The sequence below is a fragment of the Fusarium poae genome, chromosome 1 (genome assembly GCF_019609905.1).
Source record: "Fusarium poae strain DAOMC 252244 chromosome 1, whole genome shotgun sequence".
NCBI lineage: Eukaryota > Fungi > Ascomycota > Sordariomycetes > Hypocreales > Nectriaceae > Fusarium > Fusarium poae.
The window spans coordinates 9,733,313-9,758,292 of record NC_058399.1 but is presented as its reverse complement, the minus strand read 5'-3'; the positions used below and the strand labels follow the sequence as shown (position 1 = coordinate 9,758,292).

Sequence of the window (24,980 nt, the reverse complement as noted above, 5' to 3'; positions counted from 1 at the left end):
CCGATCTTCAGGTACCGTCACAAAAACGTCAATTGAACGTTTCAGCCATAGTATGCCATAGTATGCCATTGGATGCAATTCTAGAAATGGAAATATATGAATTTTCGCTAGTTTTTTTTCTTGCTTTTGTTTGATCAAGGCACGTGTTGCTCTTAGTTTAGTACTTGATGAGCTCAGTCAAAATGGTCCAACGATGAATGGAAAGTATAACACAAATTATCCCTTTTAGCATAGGAATATTCCAGTTGATTTTTTCTCTAAAAGATTGCTATTCGCTCACTCTATTGGCACGTAGTAAAATACAACAAATACCTTTTTAACAAAGTAGAATTTGAGTTACCCTAAATGCAAAAGGCCACCTTGTGTTGGGACAACTGATAATGCAAGTATCCGTACTTGGCGAGTATGGCATGGCCCCTGGTACAACCCAGGCAAAGTCCAGGGGATCATTTCTCGGTGAAAGAAAAGATCGGCGAGTGCCTTGCATTAAAGTATCTCGGGGATTTCTTGTACTGCCATTGGGTCACCAAATCCAACCTCATACTTTACCAACCACCAAAAACAAAGTCTTGGGCTTCTCATTAGGCTCTGGATGGAGACGGTTACTATCCGGATCTACATGTTAGACCTAGCAGCGGTCAATTTCATGGGGTCGTCAATCGCCGCCTTCGTGGATCAGCTGAGGTCTTCTTGGCAACTCACGTCAAACCCTGGGGTGGGCCACTACTGATATGCAGCTCATGTTGAAAAACTCAAGAGCAGGAAAACAAATATTGATCAGTATTAGAGCACGACTATAGAGAATATAAGCAGAGACATTGATATGGGTATCCCTCGAAGTCTAATGCGAAATCGATAAGCAGAGACATGAGCCACTGTAATCGAAGTTACAGCTGCCTAGTAGTACTCAGTGAAGACATTTCCAAATGGCACTAAAATGACATCAATCAGTACATAGGCGCACTTTTTTGCGGGGAGGAAGCAAATTCACGCGTATTGTACCGTCGATCAAGTCACGTCAACTCCACCAGGTTCCTCGTTACCGACTTCGAAATTTCTTCTAGAACGGATTGAAGCATATCGCCAATCCTACCAGTGCGACTTTAAACCACTGAAAAATTCTGTACCCCCTTTAAACAAGTCAAGATGGTATGTCCGTCCTACTTCCACTGCTTTCCCTTCTATATTCAGACCCTGCATATTTGAAATGACTTACTTAACTCGTCTATAGGTTCATGCTGATGCGTCAAACTTTGCTGAGGGCGTCACCAAGGAGGATGCCTATGAGCAAGTGCTCTGGCAGGCCGAAGGTCTAGTCACGGACCAGCGTAACTGGGTTCGTCAAATTACCTTGGGTATTAGATATACTTGACTCACTTTTTGACCCATTACAATTTTTAGGTTTGGTGAGTAAATCAAGATCTTCCCATACGCACACACGACTGATAATTCCGTAGCAATCTTTCAAATGCCGCCTCTCTGTTATGGCACGCGTACAAGTCTCTGGGTTCACCAAGTAAGGAAGTGAACTGGGCTGGTAGGTCACAACCCTCTCATACTCACACAATAACCGATAATAACACTATCCCCAACTGAAGGATTCTATGTCCTTGACAAGTCATCCAAGGAACCACAACTTATCCTCGGCCCCTTTCAGGGCAAGGTGGCTTGCCAGACCATCAAGTTTGGCAAAGGTGTCTGCGGTACAGCGGCAGCAACTCATGAGACACAACTGGTTCGAGATGTGGAAGGGTTCCCTGGGCACATCGCCTGTGATGGAGACAGTAAGAGCGAGATTGTTGTGCCTATTCTCGTTGCTCAGGACGACGGTTCCAAGAAGCTGGTGGCTATCATTGACATCGACTGTGCTGAGCTGAACGGCTTCGATGAGGTCGACAAAGAAAATCTGGAGCAGCTTGCGGCTCTGCTCGCCACGAGCTGTGACTGGTAGTTGGATAGCATATGCAATGACACAATATGACCAACAAGGATTGCCAGCATTCCTCCGAGTAAACTTTTGCATATCTCTTTCCTTAATGCGCTTGAGATTGAATACTCTGCGTTGGCCTGGCCATGATAATTATGCCGTCATAGTCTCGATGCAGTCAAGATTTGTGAAAACATTGAATCTTGTTGACATCGAGTAATACTGCACGTCCCTTGTTGATTTCCGTTCGCTTCCCTCTACCCACTTATATCAGAAACGATTTTTCGGTGATGAAACCCTCGATCCTGGAGCGGTATAGACTGACATATTAGCATTGGGATATGTACGGCCGTTGTGTGAAACCGGCTTATCCGTAATCGATGTAAGTCGAGAGGGGAAGTCAATAGCTTGAGGGTTCATGTTCTAGTATCTATTCTAGATAGAGTCTAGAGTCTAGAGTCTAGAGTCTAGAGAGGGGCGTGACGCTGTTTCGTTGTTTCCCATGGCAACCGAGTGCCCTTTACCGCCGCAAACATGTGTGACATCAAACCGGATTCAGTATCACGATGATGAAAGTTTTGAAGAAGGTTGTTCCTGGCGTTCAGCCAGCCAGGGAACGATCCAGTCAGTGGGTCATGTAATGGGGATCTCGACAGAAGACAGGACATCTCCCAATTAGACTCGGAAAGATTGAGAGCCGTTTTTTTCTTCTCCAAAAGACGGACCAACTGATGATAAGTGACATTCAAAGCAGGGGTCTCTCAACGCCCAGGGCCCGTTATCCCGGCTCTGCTTTTGGGTTTGGAGGGCGCCTCAGCGATTTGCGTTAAAGTAAGTTCCACAATCTAGATGGGCCTTTGGGGTGCACGATCACGTTGTAAGGCTTGGAGATTGGTGCTTTTCGTTTCCCGCCATTGCCCAACTTCAATATAACTCCAGCCATCCAAGGCGGTAAAGGGACTCTTGACATGGTACAGCCAGCACTGACCACGATTGATCTCGTGAATGGGTTGATACGATTCAAGGTCCCAATTCAGAAGAAATCATGATTCCAAGTTGAGAATAATGAATCGCTCGAGGTGGAACTGTCAACGTCAGCCGGTAGCTTGGCAATCGCGAGTCCGAATCTGTATCTAAGCATGTACGCAATGGCTGTGTGGCTGTGAGCATAACTTCGCCAAACACGCGCGTACAATATGTCTACATGCAGTACCTCTTCTATTCCCGAATGTGGTGTGATGTAGGAGTATGGCAGTGCGGGTAATGAAGAGTCATGACTGGTGCAATGGGTTAAAGTACGTATCTCATTTTCATTCTCAGGTCTTTCTTTCGCCTCAGAATTAAAGCCATGATCTGGATGAAACCGTCCATCAATCCACTGATGGGGGTCTGTTTTTCCTTCGTTCCTGAAATGCCGAACCAGGCTGAGGTGGATTCCCTTTCTAGTCCCTGAATGATCCCCTGATTCGGATGAGAGCGGGAGGTCGGAAGAAACAAGGCCTTTTGATCTTTCACATGGTTTTGTCTTATTGAATCTGTCTAATCGTGCGAATGTGACGCGACTTTACTGCAACTGACTATTTCTATCGAGGTAATTTTCGATGCTGCCAAGGCCCCAGTCCAAATTCCCTGGACGCACACACAAACTTTACCTAGGTAGTCCCCCCTGTTTAATCTGGTCAAGTATTCCCTGTAAATCCCCCAGAACTACTCGACGAATAGGCGGCTCTAGGGGTTGCTTCAGCCCCTGCAGTAGGTGCACCAGCCTCCTTGTTTCCAGCCCGCCAGCCTCCCGTCAGAGGCTCCACTGTTGGTGTTCCACTGAGACCCACCCCATTACCGCTTTCAGCCCCCAACCACACGCAAGCCCAGCCGTATACAACGTCTCGATATCCTGCTCCATCGCATCGATTCATTTGTAACAGAGAGCTGATCGAATGCTCTCTTCCACTTGACAACTCACTCTCTCTTGTTCAATACTCAGAGAGTATAATTTGTTTCTCCTACGCGGCTGGTCTACTAATTTGAAGCCTACTCATCTCTACGTTATCTATCACGCCCGCTCGCTTCGTTCCGCTTTGCTTCCTCGTTGCAAGCTGTGCCAGTCATTCCGTCATCGCGCTCTCTATTCAACTCACTCAGCTTGTTCTCTTTTATCCCGAACCGACCGATCACTTTCTGTCCTTTCAATCCAAGCACTCCGGAACGTGCGTTCTATCAGAAGCTTAATTCCACTTTATACCCAAAATCCTCCTAGCCCGGTTCTGTCAATCAACGCCCAGCTGGTTCGTTTTAAACTTTACCTTCTTGACTGTTCATTCCCCGGGCTTTCATTTATCGGCTGTTTCTTTATTCTGGATTCGAATTCTTATTTTCAGGCGTCGTCTTTGCTTTCGCGCTAGCCATATCATCGTTCCTAACACCAGTCCGACTTTGGATCTACCAAAACCGAGCTATCTTTTAGTCAAACAACAACCATTGTTCATGTAAACAAACCGATCGCACTGATTATCGAAACCCCTCATTCACTTCATATTACTTCACTGCACTGCACTGTCACTTCAACCTCTGTGCGCATAGCTGCAATGGCAGCCAAGGTCAAGAATCTTATGAGTGCGGCGCACACTGCAGGCATTTTTGCCGATATTGCAGTGGACGGCCCAGAAATCGGAACCCTGGTCGCTATCGTCGATCGAGCCAAAAATCTGCCGAATCGCAAGACAATCGGAAAGCAAGATCCCTACTGCGCAGCCAGGTTGGGAAAGGAAGCCAGGAAGACAACAACTGATGTTCGTGGTGGACAAACGCCAAAATGGTAAGATTTCCAACCTCGAGGGACTGTCAAAACCAGCCAAAACTAACTCAAACATCAGGGATCAAGAGCTGCGATTTGCGGTTCATGACTGTCCAGATTATTATCAACTCAAGCTCTCTATTTTTACAGACGATAAACGAACAGACTTGATTGGCGAGTCATGGATCGATCTGAGATCGATTATTGTTCCTGGCGGTGGACAAAATGACTTTTGGCAAACATTGACCTGCAAAGGCAAATACGCTGGCGAAATCAGAGTTGAAATCACCTTCTACGACTCTCGACCAAAGCCCGACAAGCCGGTAGCGAAACCAAAGCAGATTGCAGCAGCTGAACCAGATCAAGGGTCTGTTAAGCAAAGGACTCCTGTGAAAAGACGTCCTTTGCCATCGGATCCTGTCACTGGCGAAGCTCCATCTGTGTCTCCCCCAGCTCCAGCTCCAGCTCCAGCTCCAGCTCCAGCTCCAGCTCCGGCACCGGCACCGGCACCATTGCCAGTACCAGCAGCAGCACCTATGGAAATACCAGCCGGTTCTGAAAACCGCACACCTCCACGAACACATGCCAAACAGATTTCCCACTCGGGCAATTTTGTCCCAAGTCAATCGCCTCTGCAAGCTGTCGAGTACAACACCCCGCCTTCCCATTCATCCCGTCGTCAAACGGAACAGTATTCCACATCCCCGCATGCGCCCATGCCGCAGGAATATACCACTCCGACACGCGGAGAGGCGTCTCGTCCATCCCGAAGGTCAATGATCGCTTATGAGGAACCTCGGCAGTACGATGACCGAGAGTACAGCCCCAGATACGCTCCTCAACAAGAGCAAATGGATCTCCGGGGCCACTACAGCCCTCAGCAAGACTTCTATGAACAACCACCCGCATTGTTAGATGACCCAAGGCAGTACTCTCCAGTAGAGAATGAGCGACCCCCGCCACCGCCCGCACACCGGATCAGAGGGAACAGTTCAGGGCAAGAGCTGGTGCCGAGAAGAAGCATGGAGACGTCGCCAAATAAGCTTCCACAGATGAGACATGACGTTCTGAGACATGAGGCTCAGAGACAGCAGATGGTGCCTTACCCCGGACGTCCAGCTTTTCGGGGCTATGATTCAGCCCCTGCTACTAATCAAGCCTCTTCTCCAAACTCGAACGCCTATGATGGCATGCCGAGACACAGCTCTTACGATGCAAGCTATGACCCTCACTATCGATCTATGCAGCCCACAGTCGAGGATGTGCCTGATGCTTCCGGTGCATCAGCGCAAAAGTATACTCAGAATGGATCACAGTTCCAACGTTCTGATGAGCTTTGTTTCGACGAAAACCCAAGCCCTGCGCCTTTAGTTTTGCGACGGTCGCCTGCCCCAGCTCAATACCGAGAAGATTATTCACCAACTCATTCCCCAAGAGGATACCAGAACCCCGAGGACTGGCATGTTGCTTTGTCATCGTCTCATGGTCGAAGCTACTCTAGGAGTCCTGTCGATAATGGCTACTACTCGCACAATGGGCAAGGCAATTATGCAGGCCATCCAGCTGATATGAACGCTTCGCATATGCAGAGCCCACACAATCATGCGGCCCCAGCGCCCCCGGCGGCTCTTGTGCCAGGCTTGGACGCAAGTCAGTCTCAAGAACTGACAAACCTCATCTACGAGGACCGTCGGCACGACCGAAGGCAGCACTCCCAGAGCATGTCTAGCATACCTCCTCGAGGACGTCCTAGGAACGAGTCCTTGCAAGGATATAATCAGCTGCCGCCTGACCAAGGGTATGGGCAGCCACCACCTGAGCACGCGTACGCAGTTCAACCTTACAACCGACGAGCCATCACCTATGATCCACCGGAACAACAAATTGTGAAGCACCGGGGCGTCTCTCCTGACCCGCGTACCAGCCCGAACCCCCACCACAGAATCAAGCGCAAGTCAGTCAGTCCTGCGCCTCCTCCACTTGAAGATCAGAGGAGGAAGTCAGATATTCCTTTTGGTCCTGATTCATATGACGCCCTCAACCCCAGTCTTGTGTCATCTAAAAGTGGGAAAAGCCCTTCGCCGGTCTTTATGGACGACGAGCCAAAGAAGATTATCACATATGATGGACGAGAGATTGACCCCTCCGATCATCTTCCTATGGAGACGTGGGCACCTGAACCAGAGACGAAGAAGCCAGCGTCTGGCAGCGAAACACGTTCAAGACCTCAGTTGTCAGGAGTTAAGCCAATGCCTCCCAGCAATCGACGGGCCCCGCGCAATGGACGTCACTCGATGTCTGCTGTGAACACGTCATATTCGTTCGGCGATGAAGCTCGCACACCTCCTCAAGCTGGCCGCACTCGCCTCCAGAAGCGAACAAACCGAGTATCAGCGGACAACTCTCCAGCGGCCTCAAGCCCACTGGCACCAATTTCTAAGGACAATTACCAAGAGAGGACGCCGTATGGTAACGCTTCGCTTCGCGGACTGCCTCGTGCCGGCACATGGGATTTTGAAGATGAGAACCGTGGTGTCTATGGCGGACCACCGATCCCAGCCAAGATTCCTATGCCAACGATGAGTGGGGCAAACGGCACTGGCCAAGAACTGGCCTTGGTACAAGAGATGCAACGTATTGATATTGGGACAGGCAGGTCCCGAAGAAGGGGAGGATATTAGTTAAACAAGGTAATGAGACCTAGAGGAAATGTATACTATTATAGTCACTGGGATGATTTTGGCGTTGAGTAAAGCAAGGCAACGTTGGAGTTTTCTTTTAGATGTCCAATTGACAGAATTGAACAAAACAACCATATATACTTATATTATAACAACCTAGATGGTATTATCCCATGCTTTGCTTGTGAGTGCAGTGAATATTGTTTGGGAAAGATTACTACTAGCTCCTCAACATGACAGTGATTTCTAGCAACACATGTAGATTTGTAGATAAGGGCTTGTCCTTATCACAATGACTGTATATAAAGTAATTGTTTTAATATTTTACTTCCATTGCGGCTTCATTTTTGCTGTCGACTTTTTAATGTTGAATTACCTACACAAGGAAGTTGATGTGGACTACCTACTAAGGTACCTACGGATAAGCTGTGAAGGTTAGTTAGTAGGTAGGTAGTAGCTTTTGGAGAAATCATTACTAACCCAAAACGGCTAACCCATGTAGACGCCCCGCCGAGTTCTCTCAGCCATCTAAATTTCATATCTTATCCTTATCGCAGAAAAAAAAATCACGGTTTCCAAGTAACAAGAGGCAGGCCAGCAGCTTAACTTCTACCACCACAATAAAAGTCCGTCATCGCGAATCGACACAATGGCAGCTCAGGTGGGACCTCTCCCGCAGCTCAAGCTGCCTTCGGGCCCTACACCCATCACCGCAGAGCAGCGATACTGGAAAACCTTTAAGAATCAGATTCTGATTCCGTCGCCTACGAATTATCCCATCGTCCATATCTCGTCCAACAGCGACTCTTTCGCAATTACGACAGGCACGCGCATACAAATATTCTCGAACAGGACGCGCAAGCTTCTCAAGACGGTCACTCGATTCGGAGATGTTGCGCGCAGTGGTGAAATCAGAAGGGATGGAAGGGTCTTGACTGCAGGTGATGACACTGGAAAGATCCAAGTCTTTGATATTAGCTCCAGGGCCATCCTCAAGACATGGGCGCATCACAAGCAGCCCGTCTGGACCACCAAGTTCTCACCGACCGAGTTGACTACTCTTTTGAGTGCAAGCGACGACAAGACCGTCCGACTTTGGGATCTTCCTAGCAACGACCCAACCACTACCTTCGTTGGCCACTCCGATTACGTTCGATGCGCCAACTTCATGCCTGGCACCATGTCCAACATGATCGTCTCTGGAAGTTACGATTCGACCGTCAAGCTTTGGGATCCTCGAACAGGAAGCAACAGCGCCGTCATGACTTTCAAGCATGCAGCACCTATTGAGGACGTCCTGTCCATGCCGACAGGAACCACTGTTCTTGCTGCCGCCGGTGAATCAATCAGCGTTCTCGACCTGGTCGCTGCGCGCCCTCTACACATGATCACCAACCACCAAAAGACTGTCACATCTCTCAGCCTAGCATCCAATGGCCGACGACTGGTTAGTGGTGGTCTTGAGGGACACGTTAAGGTCTTTGAGACGACCGGATGGAACGTTGTCTCAAGCACCAAGTATCAGTCTCCCGTCTTGTCTGTTAAGGTCATTTCTTCTGGCGACGATTCCGATTCAAGCGACCGCCATCTCGCTGTTGGTATGCAGTCGGGTGTCCTTAGTGTGCGAACACGCCTTACTGCACCAGAAGCAAACAGGGAAGCAGAGCGCGAGAAGGAAATGACTGCCCTTGTGGCTGGCACAATAGACGCTCATGATGCTAAGCGAAAGAAGCGCAAGCGTCGTGTCACTGCCGCTAAGAAGCTCGACATGATCGGTGAAGGAGCTGATGTTGTCATCGCAAACGAGCCTCGCGCGCACAAGAAGAAGGAGCGCAGCTGGCAATATGATCTACGACAGGCCCGATATGCGAGTGCTCTGGACTCAGTCCTTGATAAGCACTCCCCTGATCACTCTCCTCTCAACGTCCTCACCCTCCTCCTTGCTCTCCGCCACCGAAGTGCCCTCCGAGAAGCTCTGGAGTCCCGGGATGAACACACAGTCCAGCCCATCCTGAAGTGGGTTTGTGGCCATATTTGCGACCCCCGTTACGTGAGCGTATGCGTCGAGGTTGGCCTTCACCTTATAGAGCTTTACGCAGAGTTTGCAGGCGGCTCAGCAGAACTACAGGAGGGATTCAGAACTCTATACCGCCGAGTTAAGGCCGAGGTGGAAAGAGCACAATCGGCATGCCAAACAGGAGGTATGCTAGAGAGCTTGATGGCCGGGATCCTCTAATACATTGTCACGATAAGCGTGGTTATATATCCCGATATTGTTAAGCTCAATTTGCATTGCGCGTGGCGTTACGGCGGACTAAAATGGGAGTATTGGAATACGGACTTTGTATAAGGCTTGTACGCACCTAGAAGTCAGAGAAATGGAGTAGTGAGGCGGGTAGTTGTACGACTGCTGAGGCGGTGCCATACAAGATCTTGGTGCAGATTGTCTAGGTATTTAACGTCCTTTTTACATTCTGGGTCTCTTACGTGATTACCGTATCCAGTGATTCGCCAAGTTTTGTGTAGGCTTGCACGAAAAGTTGAAAGCCAGTTGTTTTTCTAGGCGAGAAGTCGTGTTATTGTTGCTCTGAACATGACCCAACAGTATCAGGCAGCCGGACTCTGCCCTGCCAGCAATCAGTGACTTCTGTATTGTTTTCCGGCAACCCTTTTTCGCACTCTGGCCAAATGTTTGGTTTGGCAGCTTGCTTCTTGTGATACTCTGACGAAGCGGCAAGTGGCAGGTTGCAGGCGCTGGCAAGCAAGTGCCCCTTCCATTTCGATAAAGCACCTGCCTTCTCTCCAGGCACCTTACCTTCTACTTCTTTCTCCCCCTCCTCCACCTCCACCACCACTTTCTAACTCCAGAGTCATTCTCGTCTTCTCTTCTCGGATATCCTTTGACACTGTCTTATCGTTCTCATGAAACAGTCCAGACAGCAAAGCTCTCATCATGCCTCCTGAAGATTCCGCCAAGAAACTCCGGGACTGGTATGAAGACCAGATTCCGCTTACAGTGGACGTCGTAGGAGATTTTGCCGGCCGCGAGTTGTTTGCTATTCATGGCGAATCACTCATTCGATACTGCTTAAAGGAGGCAAAAGTCGACCTTGATGGTAAGTCTCTTGTCTAGCTGCTTATCAACAATACCTATGTCTGACTCCATATCTGCAGAAGGCTTTCAGCTTTTACACGCTGTTCATGCTGTAGAGAAGCTGCTCAGCGAGTTGAAGCGACGAGATTGCAATTTCGACGTCCTCTTCTTTAGAGATCACGAGAATCTTTGTGTGCCCCAGCATGCAGTTGGTTCGACCAAAGGTGCCAAGCATCGCCTAACCCGTCGAATTCTCATTCAGCACTTCATCAAATCGAACCTTGATTTTCGAATTCTTGAATTTGATTCTTTCGAAAGCAATGAATGCAAGAGCTACTTGTCCAGCCATGGCGTACATTTTATGCTGTGCGATGACGGACGAGATGGCACCACCGACCAAGCTACTCACCTGCAATACCTGATATGGAAAGTCATGGCGAGTGGAAGACACGTCGCCATCATTAATTCTATCACTTGGAAAAGTTCAAAGGTCAGGCTCTTTCTAAGGTACCATGCCGAACTTACTAACCCCTATAGGTCTTCATGCCATTGTTGAGTAGAAAGAAAGATATGCATGGCTTGTCTGTCAAGTTGCCGATGCTCGAGGCGAAGGAACCTTTATCACTTTCGGATGGAGTGCTTCAGCAAACAGCTCAGCATCCATTCGGCGATGCGGATTATCCTGCAAGAGAGAAGCATTCGCTGGCTTTCTGTCGCGTCTATATCGAGCGTTGCGCTTCTGCAAATGAAATCGCCGAAGCTGACCTGCATCGGGTGGAAGCTTTCCTTCTCCAAATCGCAACACTCAAGTATTGCTCTCTTCAGGAGAGGGCCTGCGTGGAACTTTGTAAGGAAGATGGAATGATCGAAAACCAGGACCACGAATTTCTCCACATGTTCTGCGCAGCAACCCAGGGTTTGATAGAAATGCCATCCGAACTGAACGAACAGGAAGGGTGGGAACTTTTCGACATTGTCGATGGACGAGTATTCTTCTATCTCCTTCGGGCGATCAGAAGCGAAGGAGCGGTTCCCTCCGGAATTCTAGAGCACGCCCGTGTTCTCTATAACGAGACTTTCAGAGGATGGGATCGAGAAGTCAAGCAGCCCTTTGCTACACTCAAGTCATCCAAAGGTTCGCGCCCCCCACCAAAAGCTGAAAAGGACTTGACTGCATTGCCTTTCAGTCATCCCGTACTGGAAAGCTTTCTCAAAGACGTCGAGATTGGAGAGTCAGAAGATACACAGGATCCTAATGCAGAGCTTGTGTTCGAAGATCTCAGACATTGGCATGCCTACAAACTCGTCACCCAAACCAAGGTCCGTGAGAGGCTTCCCGTTTGGTTTGAAAAGGCTCGACAGAAGAAAATGCAGCGACGAATGGCTGAGGTCATTTCCTATGCGGCAAGTCTTACTAGTTTAACTGGCAAGACTTTCAATCGAGAAACCATCGTAGCCAGCTCTCAGCCGAAACCGAAACAGAGCATTGCCACTAGCACTAAGATTGCCAAGCCCAAGCATCACAAACAGAAACCTGGAAAAGGAGGCAAGCATAACGCCTTGCTGGAAGCACAAAAACGCAACGATGAGAAAATGAAGGCAAAACTAATGGACATTCTGAACCACTGGCGCGATAAGTACAACGAATTTGAGAAGGTCAATAGCCCAATCGATCGCTACCTTAGGGCTTTAGATTTCCAATCCACAGGATCTAGCGGCGGTCACGATGCCGTAAAGCCAGAGGTACAGTTGTATCTATGCCATATATTGATGGAGATATGGATCCAGGTGCGTAAGAAAACTCGTGAGGATTCGCTTGAAGGTAAGTGACGCTCCCATTCAGGTGTTGATATACTCCTGACAGTGTTAGGGCTATATCTAGTTTCGATGATCTGGAGCTGGCTTGGGAAAATATCCCAGTCGGCTCATTGTACACCGGACATCGCCAGCGCTGTTCAAGAGATCCTTAAGGCACTAGCGGCGACTCCATTGCCTATCACCACTATCGAGACTCCTAGAACGCTCCCATTCTACGTCAGACCAACAGTTTTGAAGAAGACTCCCAAGTTGGTGAATAATACTCGACTTCTGCAACTTCAACATGGCGGCCCCTACATGGACAGACGGTTTGACTCCAAGCCGGATGCCAGAGTGCAATTTGAGCCTGATGCCTGGCAACGCGATGTTCTCGATTGTATAGATGCGAATGAAAGCGTTTTGGTAGTAGCGCCAACTTCTGCTGGCAAAACATTTATCTCTTTCTACGCAATGAAGAAGGTGCTTGAAGAAAGTGACGATGGGATTTTGGTCTACGTGGCGCCAACAAAAGCTTTGGTGAATCAGATTGCTGCGGAGATAGAAGCACGTTTCTCCAAGTCATACCAGAAACAAACAGGCAAATCGATATGGGCAGTTCATACTCGGGACTACCGCATCAATAACCCGTCTCAGTGCCAGATATTGGTCACTGTGCCCCATATGCTGCAAATCATGTTATTGTCTCCCACGAATGCAATCGGCACAAATGCGTGGTCTTGCCGAGTGAAGAGGATAATCTTCGACGAGGTCCATTGCATAGGACAGGCGGATGATGGTGTTGTATGGGAACAGCTGCTGCTCCTGGCACCTTGTCCAATCATTGCCCTTTCCGCCACGGTAGGCAACCCTGACGAGCTCAGAGACTGGCTGGCGACATCACAGGCACAAAAGGGTTATGATATGAAGATGGTCGTTCACGGGGTGAGATATTCAGATCTCCGTAAGTTTACATATGACCCACCGAAGGATTTTGCTTTTGAGGGCCTCTCAAACTCAACGCAACTTCCTGTCCCTGGTTTGGATGAAGGCGACAACATCAGTCACAACTTCAGGTTTGTGCATCCAGTGGTTGCACTGAAAGATCGGTAGGTTTTTCTTATTTCCACATTTGGTGGGTGTTACTGACATTGCATAGAAACAGATCTGTGTTGGACGACGTGAGCCTAGAGGCAAGAGACTGTCTCACACTGTGGAAGCACATGAGAAAGACATTTCCCTCGACACTTCTGCCCGAGACAGCTAAACTAGATCCTGTGAATGTCTTACCTGAATGGATCGAAAAGCAACATGTTATTGAATGGGAGAAGGACCTGAAGGTTGTGCTCAGGGGGGTCATGAAAATGGAGAATTCACCATTTACTGACCTACAGGAGAGCCTTGCGAATCTGGAGTCTCCGGACCAACCCGTTGTTGCTGTTGAGCGACATTTTAAAAAGCTTTTCCCTTTGGTTTGTGATCTCCACAGGCTGGATTCTTTGCCAGCCCTTGTGTTCAACTACGACCGCTCAGAATGCGAAGAATGCGTCAAACATATGCTCTTCGAACTCGAAACTGCAGAGAGTAAGTTCAGAGAAACGGATCAGGCATGGCAGCAAAAGGTTCAAAAGTTTGAAGACTGGAAGAAACAGAATGACAGCGACCGTGATCCCAATCGATCTAAGGTCGTGGAAAGATTATTTCCCAACCGACCTAAAGATGCAGATGATAATATTTCCAAGCTTGACCTGGTTCGTGAGGAGGCGAGTGAGGAGATCAGCAGATGGGAAAGCTTCGACCCGGAGGCACCTTTGGATCAATTCAGTTTCGCAGACACGACAAGGATGCAGCAACGTGATTTTGACGATTTGGTGTGCAGTCTGAGCAGCTCCAAGGTCCCATCATGGTTTATTGATGCTCTTCGCCGTGGGTTGGGCGTTCATCACGCTGGTATGAACCGACGCTATCGTCAGATGTAAGTGCTCTCCTTTCAAGACATGCCCCAAGCCGCTCGATATCTTTCACGACCCACTCGCAGTCAATGCGTGACTATTTCAGCTAACAGAGTCCAGTGTAGAAATGTTATTTCGCCGGGGCTACCTCAGGGTAGTTGTCGCCACTGGGACGCTCGCACTTGGTATCAATATGCCCTGCAAAACTGTTGTTTTCAGTGGCGATTCCGTTTTCTTATCGCCTCAGAACTATCGACAAGCCTCTGGTCGTGCTGGTCGAAGAGGCTTTGATCTTCTAGGCAATGTTGTTTTCAATGGCATTGACCAAGAGCGAGTTCATGAAATCATGTCCTCGCGCCTACCAGCCCTGAGAGGCCAGTTTCCCGTTTCGACTACTTTGATTCTCCGACTTTTTATCCTTCTTGATGGCACAGACGGCTCCCCTTTTGCAGTAAATGCAGTCAATGCGCTTTTGTCGCAAACTCGATTGTATCTCGGAGGGCCAGATGCTGAAATGTCCGTCAAGCATCATCTACGGTTCTCGATCGAGTACTTGCGACGTCAGAATCTTTTGTCGGCAAAGGGAGCACCTGTGAACTTTGCTGGGTTAGTCGGCCATTTGTATTTCACTGAGAATGCTGTTTTTGCATTTCACTCTTTGCTTCGAGGGGGCTATTTTCACAGATTGTGTGAAGATATTGAAGATGCCCCTGATCGGGTTCTTCGTGAGTTGATGCTGGTGCTCAGTCACCTTTTCAACCGCATTCCCATCAAGCGAACACCAAGGCTTACCGCCAGAGTAGCCCAGTCGTCATCAGAGATCTTTTTGAGGCGGCTACCAGGGCCTGCAGAGAAGCTCCTTATTGACCACAATCAGAATGTGTTGTCAATCTTCAAAGATTATGTCAACTCATACATCAACCAGCACCTAGGGGATAAACCAGACCGCGAACTACCCTTAACCAAGGTGTTGGTTGGACCCAGAAAGCCTTGCGAGTCCTCGTTCATGGGTGGAAACCCAACCGTCATTCGGTCACCATTCGCAGCCCTGTCTGGATTTGGTGATGATTTCGCGACCATTAATGACTTGTGTTCAGGTGTGAGAGGTGGTGTTTTCTTGGAGGAGTCTGCCATATCATGCATCCCCATCTGGCCTCACGACACTGACACTGAGTTTAACGCTTATATCTACGACTTTTTCAAACATGGGAGTTTGAAGGTACTCATACGTGACAACCAAATCAAAGAAGGAGATGTTTGGTTTCACCTAAAAGATTTTTCACTTGTGCTCAAGACTATTGTGACCAGTCTAAAGGGCGTCATGAGTGCTGAAGGAGACTACGATCTTGACGATCTTGACGGTGATGACACCTACATGGAGGAATCAGAAGTCCTAATCGATGAAGTCGAGACAGAGAAACCAGAAGAGGTTGCCGAGAAGACCGTCAAGCGTCCCAAAAAGGTCAAAGTTCAAGAGAGCTGGGATGACGACAGCGACGAAAGCGATCCTGGGAGCACTGGATCGACTACTGGAATGTCACAGTCGAACGTTAACAGAAAGGGTGGATTGATCTTGGTGCTGAGGGCTTTCAAGTTATTGGAGGAGGACTTCTCAAAGAAGTTTTGCAAGATTGGGGCCTAGACACAGCATTACCAGTCGTTGCAGGACATATACATTGGCTCATGGCCGTTGAGATGTCATCCTCCACCAGTCCTATACCAAGTACCAATACCGAACATATTTCGCAAAGTCCACTATTACATACATACAGTCTCGGCGGCAAAACAACTTGGGAGAGACAGCGGTCACGCTCGGCGTGAACTTGATTGACCGCCTCGCTGTGAGGAACTGATACAAGGAGATTCATTATTATCTTACGTAGTATAGAGTGGTTCTCGCAATGCTTGTGGCCAATGCCTGATTTATTTGATTCTCGTGTTTCGCTCCCCTGCTGTGAATCTTTATGACAGGTAAAACGAATTGCTTTTTCCTTGTCGGCGCCAAACCTGAATCCCTGTGATTTTCACCCAAAGCTGGTTGTTAGTATGACTCGTTCAAGACCATAAAATGTAACAAATCTGGGAGTCGGTGTGTAAGGATAAATCGATTAATCATTCCAACTGAGTCAAGTTGCAACATAACTAGGTACCTATACAGGTTACTGTTCTGCCCCCTTTTCTGGCCCCCTCGCAACCCTAAAGTTCTAGAAGTGCGAACGGAAACGCCGAAGAAGGCTACAAACCCTTCTGGAAGAGCTTTTTTTTTTTTTTTGGTGGGGGGGGACGCTCAGTTCAGGGGCAGGGCAATATGTACGTACTTTCATGCTACAAGCAATGGAACAGTGCCTCCCCCACGCATTTTACGCACTGCTAGTGCTGTGCATATTCAGGGGCAGGGGACTGCCTGCCTGTCCTGGTCTGGGCTGTTGGCGTTTGCTAGCCACTATCGAGATGCTGCATGCAATGAACGGGATGCAGGAAGAGTGCCAGGATTAAAGTACGAGGGCCTCAATGGCGTCATTGAACATACAGGAAACACGGGCCTGTATGTTTCTTTACTTTTTTCTTGGTTGGTTCACAGTTCAGTTCATTAATCAATATTTGAGTATTTGTTTCGTTGGCTATGTATAATTTTGGCCTCTTTTTAAAATTGAGTTGCCTCTAAATATCCAAATAAACAAAATGACAGTAAGCTTGCAAGTATTTTCCTCCTCTCCCTCGATCCAATATGTGTATGTACTAGGTATATAATGCTCAGCAACCATGAGTGGTATCTCCTCCGAATCCCTCCACGTCAAAAAGGAAAATCGAGATCCATGATGTTCAGAAAACCATTTGCCATACCAAGTAACCATGCAATGCAATTCTTGTAATAAATCAAAACAAATGACAGATGTGCCTTTCTATAAGCAAAATCAAACAAATGACTGGCAAGGCCTAAAAGGAAAATACATCCATGAATGTATATACAACCGCATGTGTTCGAATTGGGGTTTGCACCCCAAGGGGTATTCTTTTGCTGTACGTCACTGCTGATGGTACATTGTAAGAAGTCGAGAAGGCACTGGGTAGGCTAAAACCAACCTCAATATACCTGTTCTCGACATAATGGTGCGGTGCAGTGCACCATCCATCCATCCATCCATCCGTCATGGTCATATCCGAATGTGCGCAATCCGTGCGCAAAAGGGTATTGTTGCGTTATCCGTCAAGTGCATCTTGGTTGGCGAAGCGTCTTGAAACGCATTACCATAGTTTGGCACGCTTCCATGATCTCTTGCGGCGCGTTTGAATCAGTTCCCAAAACGCCATTTCATGATGAAAAGTTGATAAGAAAGTCATCAGTGGGGGATTGAGTGTGAGAATTACATTGATCCGACTACGGCCCATGCGATGTCATCTGGAGATGATGAGGCATGGAACGTGGGTGTCCTTGATCGCTCATCGAATGAGGCATCTGGGGAGGTGCAGCCATAGCAACAGGTCTTGGGGTGTGATATCCAGGCGCGCTTGTGCCGCTCGAGAAGCTCGAGTTAGTCCTGGGATCATAGCTGAACAGATCTCTCTGAAGGCCCTCAAGAATGTGCATGTCCGTTCGGAGTGCACTTGTTGCCGTTGCCGACTGTCGTAAGAACTGTATTGTCTTATGGAACAAAGTTCGCAGCAATTCCTCGTCCACATAGCTGTGAAGCACAGGATCGCGGAAAGCAGCCGAAAGAACCAAGAGGTTGCCCCATTGACTGGAATTGGTCAGCACGGTTGGATATACACAGTTTGAAGGAGGGTAACTCACGCATGGGCAGTGCCGAAAATATTGGTGATGATCGGCCTCTTGTCTCCTAGGCCATGGAAGGCGCGGGTACTCTCAATAAGTGCCTTGATGCCTTTCTTAGCCAGCTCAACCACTTGGGGATCAATGTCTCCAATCGTCCTGGCCTTGGGATGAATGACAGGCGCAGTGACATCTTGTCGAAATTCCGAGCTGACGCTAGGGAAGTTAGGACTCGAAGCATGGTTCTTGATCGAGTGCGAGAACTGAAGAATCTGTCGGATAAAGGGGCGATAGGTGATAACCTGAGCGCCCCAGTACTTTGCCCGCAATCTTGCAGCCAAGATATCGTCGGCTGGTGGGTCATCTTCTCGAAATGCGAAGCTTGGTGCGACCCAGTGCATGCCAGAAACAGCGTCAGATACGACACCCACATTTCTGAACTTATCCTTGCCTGCTTTTCCGGGGTCTTCGGGTGCATAAAACATCCGATGGATGCTGTTCAAGTGAGTTCTCAGATACAGTTGGCCTGGGTAGCTGTCTAGAATGCGTTGGTTAAAGCCTTCCAAGAGACTCATGTTGGGGTGCGGCATGTCGTCTTCATAAGATAGCAGTCCAGATGGAGGAAGTTGCATTTCAGCAATGAGATCACTTTCAAGCTGCAGACAAGTCCAGAAAGTCAGAGCAAGCTGGTTGTACTTGGTCTCCTGGATGAATTCGCTGTTCCGCTTAATTCTTCTCATCTTGTCCAAGCTCCTGTGATCTGATTAGTCGTCAACATCCTCTTGATTGGGTTTCTCAAAACTTACGGTCTCATGATGACCTGCAGCTTGTGGCTGGCTTTGTGAATGAAGGCAAAGCTTTCCATCGGTCTGCCAAGCTGACCGTGATACAACCCAGCGAAAATGTTGGCATAAACATTCTTCATGTTGTTATATGCGCCAAGATGGTTTCCAAGAATATCGGTAGCATATGCAAAATACTCCAAGCCCGGTATCACCTCATAATTCTTTTTCAAGCTATAGCCGGAGCGGAAACCGCCCACGCCATGAATGGATGATCGGCGGCTGTGTACATTCCTTTCTTGCTCCTTGGGGGATGGCAGGCCTGAAGAGTGCGAGTGAGATGAGTATCCCGGGGGGGAGCCTTGGTTAGGTGATGGCGGGATGGCTCCGTTGCGAATGGCCGGGCTACCATGAGGAAGCGGTTCGGTAGGATGGACGACATCAGGTACGTTCTCACGGTGAAGGCAGACCTTACCCAAAGCCAAAACGGTGAGGACTAGAGCGCTGTGGATGGACCGATCTGGTCGGCCAGCACGTTGTGGCGCGGGTGTGGGTGGCTCGGAACCATCCGGCCCTGGTGATCGTTTCCTTTTTGAGCCTGCGGCTTCTGGCGTCTGTGAACCTCCCCCAACAGCAAACGTAGGCTTGGATGCTTGTGGTTTTGCGGATCGTGGGTGTGAGGCTGGGAGATTATCAAGAAAGTGCCTGACCCAGTAAACCAGTAGCTTGGGCTGTATGATAGGGTGCATATTGAGAATGTTTTCTTTGAAACTCTCGACATACGCCCACACTTTCGATTCTGAGAAGTCGGGGTTTCCGTCAAATGCCAGGACACCGCCCTTATATTCCACTTGATCGGGAGGACTGAGTCCACCTAGTTGACCCCAATCGGCGGCTGGCGAAGGAGATGCCATATCCGATGAATCGTCAGCCATATCCAGGTTGCCATGGTCGGTCGGTTCCCGAACGTGTCGCGAAGGGTGAGAATCTTCGCCTCGTCCATAAACAATCAAGACGCCGCGATTTTGCTCTTGGCTAATGGGATACTCGCTAATATATCGAATACCTTCTCGCTCAATGTGATGTTTTGTCAACTCACGAACAGACGGCCATTCTAAAAGCAGTCCGGCCAACGTTGTGTGGTTAATAGGAATAGCAGGCTCTCCAGGAGGTACTGGTGGACCGGGCTCTACCTCCATCTCATCTTCAGCCATCATACGAAGTGGCATAGATTCCGATGAGGGGTGGTCGCGGTGAGCATCGGCATAGTAAGGATCGGCAGAAGCGCCGTTGGCCACAAAAGGCGATGCTGGCGCTCGTTTGTACTCTTCTTCAACGGCTGGCTCAGTTTTGAGCGTTGATGCCAGAAGATGTTTTGGCAGAACCGACTCCATCTTGATCATTCGTTGATCAACCCGTCCCAAATGCGAAATGATTGAATTGAGTGTGGTTTGGACAGTGCTGAGACCATCTAGAATGTCGGCCTGGGCCTTATCCGTGCTATTTACCGTATTTAGTTATGGCATGTGTGGGAAGTAAAATTATCAAACCTACGCTTTAGGAACAGGGTCACGGTATTTGCACTCCACGCCCTTTTCTTTGCAAGTTTTGCATGGCTTTGTCTCATCGCACTTGGCCTTCAACTGCCGACAGCTATCACACGCCTACTCCTTATTAGCATTTGAACGGTTTGGCGCCCAGAGGGAATAGTACCTGGGAAGCTCGCGTGTTCTTCTTCTTGGCGGGTACAGACGACGAATACACACTATAGAATGGTTCGTGGCCTGAGGGATATCCTCCATGTTGCTCGTAAGATGCTGGGTGAGGTACAGGGGTGGGTGGAGGATAGCTGGGCGCACGATAGCCACCCGGAGTCGGGGGCATGGAAGGCGCGCTATCGTAATTCATGTGTCGCGAGTTATCCGAGTATGCGCCTGGAGGCGGTGGTGGAGGAAGTGAAGTCGGCGGAAGATGTGGTGTGGACGACATCCCCTCGGGCGCATGGCCCGTCGAATTAGGTCGGCGTTGATCCTCGGCAGGGTCTCGTTTTATCGGAGGATCTCTTGGGCCGTAAGGCGGGTATGGGTGATGCGCTGGATGCGCCGGCGATGGGGGCAGAGACGGGTGCTGTTGCGGGTGCGGATGTTGCTGCGGGTGTTGGTGTGGGTGTTGCTGCCGGTGGTATTCTTGAACAGGAGGATAGGGCTCTGGCTCATGATGGCGACGATCGGATTCGTGAGGCGGTTGCGCTGGCGCAGCGTGAGAAGGCGTCGGTGGAGCTGAAGAGTGCTCGATAGGTCGCGGAGGATAATGCTGATACGGGCTCGGGGGAGGATGAGGGTGATGTAGAGCGCCGGGCGGTGGCGGCGGTGGTGGAAGTTGATGAGCGTGAGGATGTGGTAGTGATACTCCTTGTTGAGGTGTACCGACAGGCCACGAAGAGAGGCGCGGACGTTTACTATCGGGAGGTGCTGGATCCATGCTTGAGTACTATATATGTATTGTAGTACTTGCACACATAATCAGGAACAAGGCGAAGAGAGAAGCAGGGACCACGTAGAGGCGGTGGCCATGGATAGGTACGAGAGGATAATGGCAGAGGCGAAACAAAAAAGAAAGCCCCGGGGAGTGAAGTGAAGCTTCCAATTGCTTTGGAAGCTGGAGGGGCGGGTGATAATTGGGCCCTTCAGCAAGAGAGGTAGAGAGACCAGGAAAGCATGGGGGTGGGCGTGTCTGAAACGACTGGGTATGATGACATGTATGTGTACGAAGTACCGTACCCGTCAGCGAGAAGTGAGTGAGGTTTGAGAGAGGTAGAGAGACAGGAAGAGAGAAACGAGATGTCGAGTAGACTCTTCCAGCCAGCCCGGGCCCCGGTGACGCGGTAGGATCAGCAGTTGGGCAGAGACGAGATGGAGATTCGACAAGCTCTTTCGGTACCTGGGAGACGGACAGCGGTGGGGGAGCACAGACGCGACGCTGGTAGCGAAACGAATTGTATTGCACAGTGAGAAGCAAGGGCAGCGTGAGCGATGCAAAGGTACGCGCTCGGGACTGTGGGAGAGCTGGGAATTGAGGGAAGAAAGGCGCAAATTTGGTGAGCGAACGGATCGATTCTTGGGCAAGTATGATGTCGACTTCAAGTCGAGCGCAAATCTGGGACCGACAGCCTCAAACCCCAAGGCACAAAAGACGGTCTGCCGGGGGTGAGCGGGCTTGGGCGGGCCAGACACAGGTAGATTTGGAGCCAGTTGACGAACCGACCCTGCCGAGTTGACAGTCGGAGGAGGCTAAACAAGACCAGGGGGTCAAGGAACCTAGATGCCTGGCTGTGACTGGGGGGATGATGTCGGCGAAGACTCTTTTTTTTTTCCTTTGGCGGACCCCTGCTGCCCGTTTTTTTCTGCCACCCCATGCACCGCAAACCAAGTGGAGGAAGAGCTTCCAGCAGGGAGATGAAAGTAACTGTACCTGGAACCGCGAGCTGTACAACACAGTGGCCTGCAGCTTTTCTGGTAGCTGTAGTAGGTAGACAGACAGACGTCGCTACCCGCTGGTGCGGTCTAGTGTTTCTTCTGCTGCCCTTGCGTAAACTGTACCCTTTGCTTTAAGCTGGTATGCACTGTACGGTACGGTACCGTAGTCTGTAGCTGAGTGAATAATTGGGGTTTAGGTCGGTCGATGATTGCCGCATACGGTCAACGAAGCGGGTAGAAACGTCGAGGTCGCAGGATACAAAGTATGTATGTACATAAGAACAGGATCAAAGAAGGGCACCGACTGACTGTACTAGAGCAGGTAAGCAGATAAGCATGTAAGCAAGCGAAAACCCACTCAATCACTACATACCTACCTGGATAGATAGTGCTGCGCATACGTACATATGTAAATGCAATCAAGCGCGACATGCGATGGAACTGGTCAACACCGCAACTTCGAAATGGATGGATGGATGCTCACGAGAGGCCATGCGACGGACCGTTCGAACCAAAAGGTACAAGCTCCAGGCGGGAGATGATGGCTGGGTGGAGGTCAGTAAAGGTAAAGTGGTAAACCAGGGAGATTATGGTGGTGCGCTGAGTTACAGTGGAGGCCTCGTGGTCGCGGCGTGGAGCCCAACTCCTGGAAGGCGTCGTGTAGCGCGCAACGGATATGTCTCTCAGGCCTAGCGCAGTTGTCTCGCAGAGTTTTTTCCATTCTTCCTGAAACTGCAGTGGATATCTTAGTGGGCAACCTTTGGTGGTAGAAATTTACCTCTACTACCACCTATACATGCTTAGCTTATGCCGCGCGATATGATGCAACAACAAGCGCAAATCATGCTGTACGTAACTCGAATTCAACTCTGTGTATCCGTAATCTACTCGCTATAATCCATGTGATCAACAGTAATACCATTACCGTGCCCAGTACTTACTCATGGGTCGACTCATTCTGGGACAGTAAAAGAGTGTCCAACGTTACAGTAGGCCAGGCGAGAGTTTGAATTCCTCGCTCGTGGGGTGAGCTTCAAAGTCCATTCATTTAGTAAGGTTTGGTGAAACTCGGAGTGCGAGAAAGAGACGGATAGACACATACAATCACTCCTCTCATGTCCAGTCTAAAAGCTTTGTATATATGTATGTAGGTATACATCAACCACCACTATGGACACTGGAGTTGCAGATCATGGAGAAGAAGGTTTACCGGGCCATTACGGGCCGTTGAAAAGAGGTGAAAGATAACGGATCTTGATACCCAACGTCGACCAGCGCTGCTGTGTAAGTGAATGCATGAGTTACTTGGCGGTTGTTTTGTCCATACAATAACTCTGACTATCAGCGTCATCCTATGTACTGTACGTATCCATGCAATACGTAAAATACGTATATATGAGGGGTCCAAGTCACTAGTCTAGGTAATGTATCGCTCACAGAGACCCTTGAGCATGGTGCATCCATATTCCATATTCTCGGTACATACAGATCCGACAGGTCTCACATTCTTCCCCCTCTCATAAGATCGCTTCTGTAATTAGTTCTCGAGTCTGTTCAGTACCGACATGGAGCATCCTCCATTGCCTCCATTTGTCCTGTACTTGATAGCACAGACACTGATCATCACGGGTGGGTGCACAATCACAATCAATCATTGACAAAAGGTCTGTATCTCCCCGGCTCGGCGATTCCTTGCCCGGTCCCAGCACCTGTACAGTGCAATGCAGCGCTGTTCTGCAATGCGGTGCGGTTTCTCCGAGACGGAACCACGTGAAATGTTGCAGGTGACTCTTGAAGCGGAAGTAAGCATCTACATACCAGGGGATTGATTATTGGTTACTCAGGTAGGTACGTACGTAGTAGGCAAGTAAGAGGTACTAAGGCAATTGCTTTTTTCTCAACCTCTTCCTCGGTGTGAACTTGCGCCAGATTGCTCCTTCCTCCCATGCGGTTGGGTTCCGCTCTTGGCCTTCCCAGTACCTCAGGTATCTCGCAAATTATCTTGGCAGTGGTATTTTAGTCTGTACCTGGGCAGGTACGAAAGACATGTCCAACAGACTGGTTAATATCGTCATCAACAATCAACTTGGGGTCAAATGGTAATCATTCGCGTTTCAAGCAAAGACCATTACTCGAGCTGTGCTCTCCCAACCTCACTTCTTATTTTGGCAAAGACGTCATGACTGCCCACATTACAATTTGCAATCAATAAACACAATCAATAGTCAGCTTCGGGTCTGCCTACGGCCTGTTGCATATTGATATACCCAAGCAGCACCTCCATCTCACCATATTGCAATGTCTATTAGGGTGCCGGCATCCAAAAGCACTGCTGCACTTTGTGTCATGCAGAAACCACTTGCCGAGTCTTTAATAATAAAAAAGATATGGGGACAAGCAGGACAATACCTAGCTCACTTCTAGGACACAGAGTATCCATTCAGACGGGACTTCTGAGCCAACAGCAGCTGTCCAGTAACCGCCCCCTGGAAAGACCTTGTCGATCATCTTGCTCCCATGGATCAGTGGATATTACCACCACCTTGACTTGCTCGAGCGTTGAGCACGAGTACATACGTGCATACAACAACTCAGGTCAAAGCTCGGTTGCCGAACCCTCTCCTGACTCAACAGCACAGTATGATGGATTCTGTTTGCTCTCTTCATAATGCGATGATCGCTTGCGGTTCAGCACTGAATTTTGGTCG

The 24,980-nt window shown here is 49.2% G+C and overlaps 5 protein-coding genes across 5 annotated transcripts; 4 read left to right on the top strand and 1 right to left on the bottom strand.

Moving 5' to 3' along the window:
- Positions 1-1,146: 1,146 nt before the first annotated feature.
- Positions 1,147-1,951, top strand: FPOAC1_003146 (uncharacterized protein; the record flags this gene model as incomplete). The annotated part of the gene is made up of 3 exons (XM_044847717.1): positions 1,147-1,149; positions 1,232-1,328; positions 1,599-1,951. 3 exons carry the CDS (start codon positions 1,147-1,149, stop codon positions 1,949-1,951), a joined length of 453 nt encoding a protein of 150 aa, XP_044713633.1.
- A 2,561-nt stretch (positions 1,952-4,512) lies between these two features.
- On the top strand, positions 4,513-7,402 carry FPOAC1_003145 (uncharacterized protein; the record flags this gene model as incomplete). The annotated part of the gene is made up of 2 exons (XM_044847716.1): positions 4,513-4,742; positions 4,801-7,402. 2 exons carry the CDS (start codon positions 4,513-4,515, stop codon positions 7,400-7,402), a joined length of 2,832 nt encoding a protein of 943 aa, XP_044713632.1.
- Positions 7,403-8,051: 649 nt separating this feature from the next.
- On the top strand, positions 8,052-9,638 carry FPOAC1_003144 (uncharacterized protein; the record flags this gene model as incomplete). The annotated part of the gene is made up of 1 exon (XM_044847715.1): positions 8,052-9,638. The coding sequence occupies one exon, from the start codon at positions 8,052-8,054 to the stop codon at positions 9,636-9,638; it is 1,587 nt and encodes a 528-aa protein (XP_044713631.1).
- Positions 9,639-10,355: 717 nt separating this feature from the next.
- Positions 10,356-15,884, top strand: FPOAC1_003143 (uncharacterized protein; the record flags this gene model as incomplete). The annotated part of the gene is made up of 7 exons (XM_044847714.1): positions 10,356-10,518; positions 10,577-11,003; positions 11,057-12,239; positions 12,285-12,318; positions 12,367-13,399; positions 13,450-14,265; positions 14,363-15,884. 7 exons carry the CDS (start codon positions 10,356-10,358, stop codon positions 15,882-15,884), a joined length of 5,178 nt encoding a protein of 1,725 aa, XP_044713630.1.
- A 1,737-nt stretch (positions 15,885-17,621) lies between these two features.
- Positions 17,622-21,277, bottom strand: FPOAC1_003142 (uncharacterized protein; the record flags this gene model as incomplete). The annotated part of the gene is made up of 5 exons (XM_044847713.1): positions 17,622-17,982; positions 18,036-18,767; positions 18,821-20,296; positions 20,351-20,460; positions 20,510-21,277. 5 exons carry the CDS (start codon positions 21,275-21,277, stop codon positions 17,622-17,624), a joined length of 3,447 nt encoding a protein of 1,148 aa, XP_044713629.1.
- Positions 21,278-24,980: the final 3,703 nt, after the last annotated feature.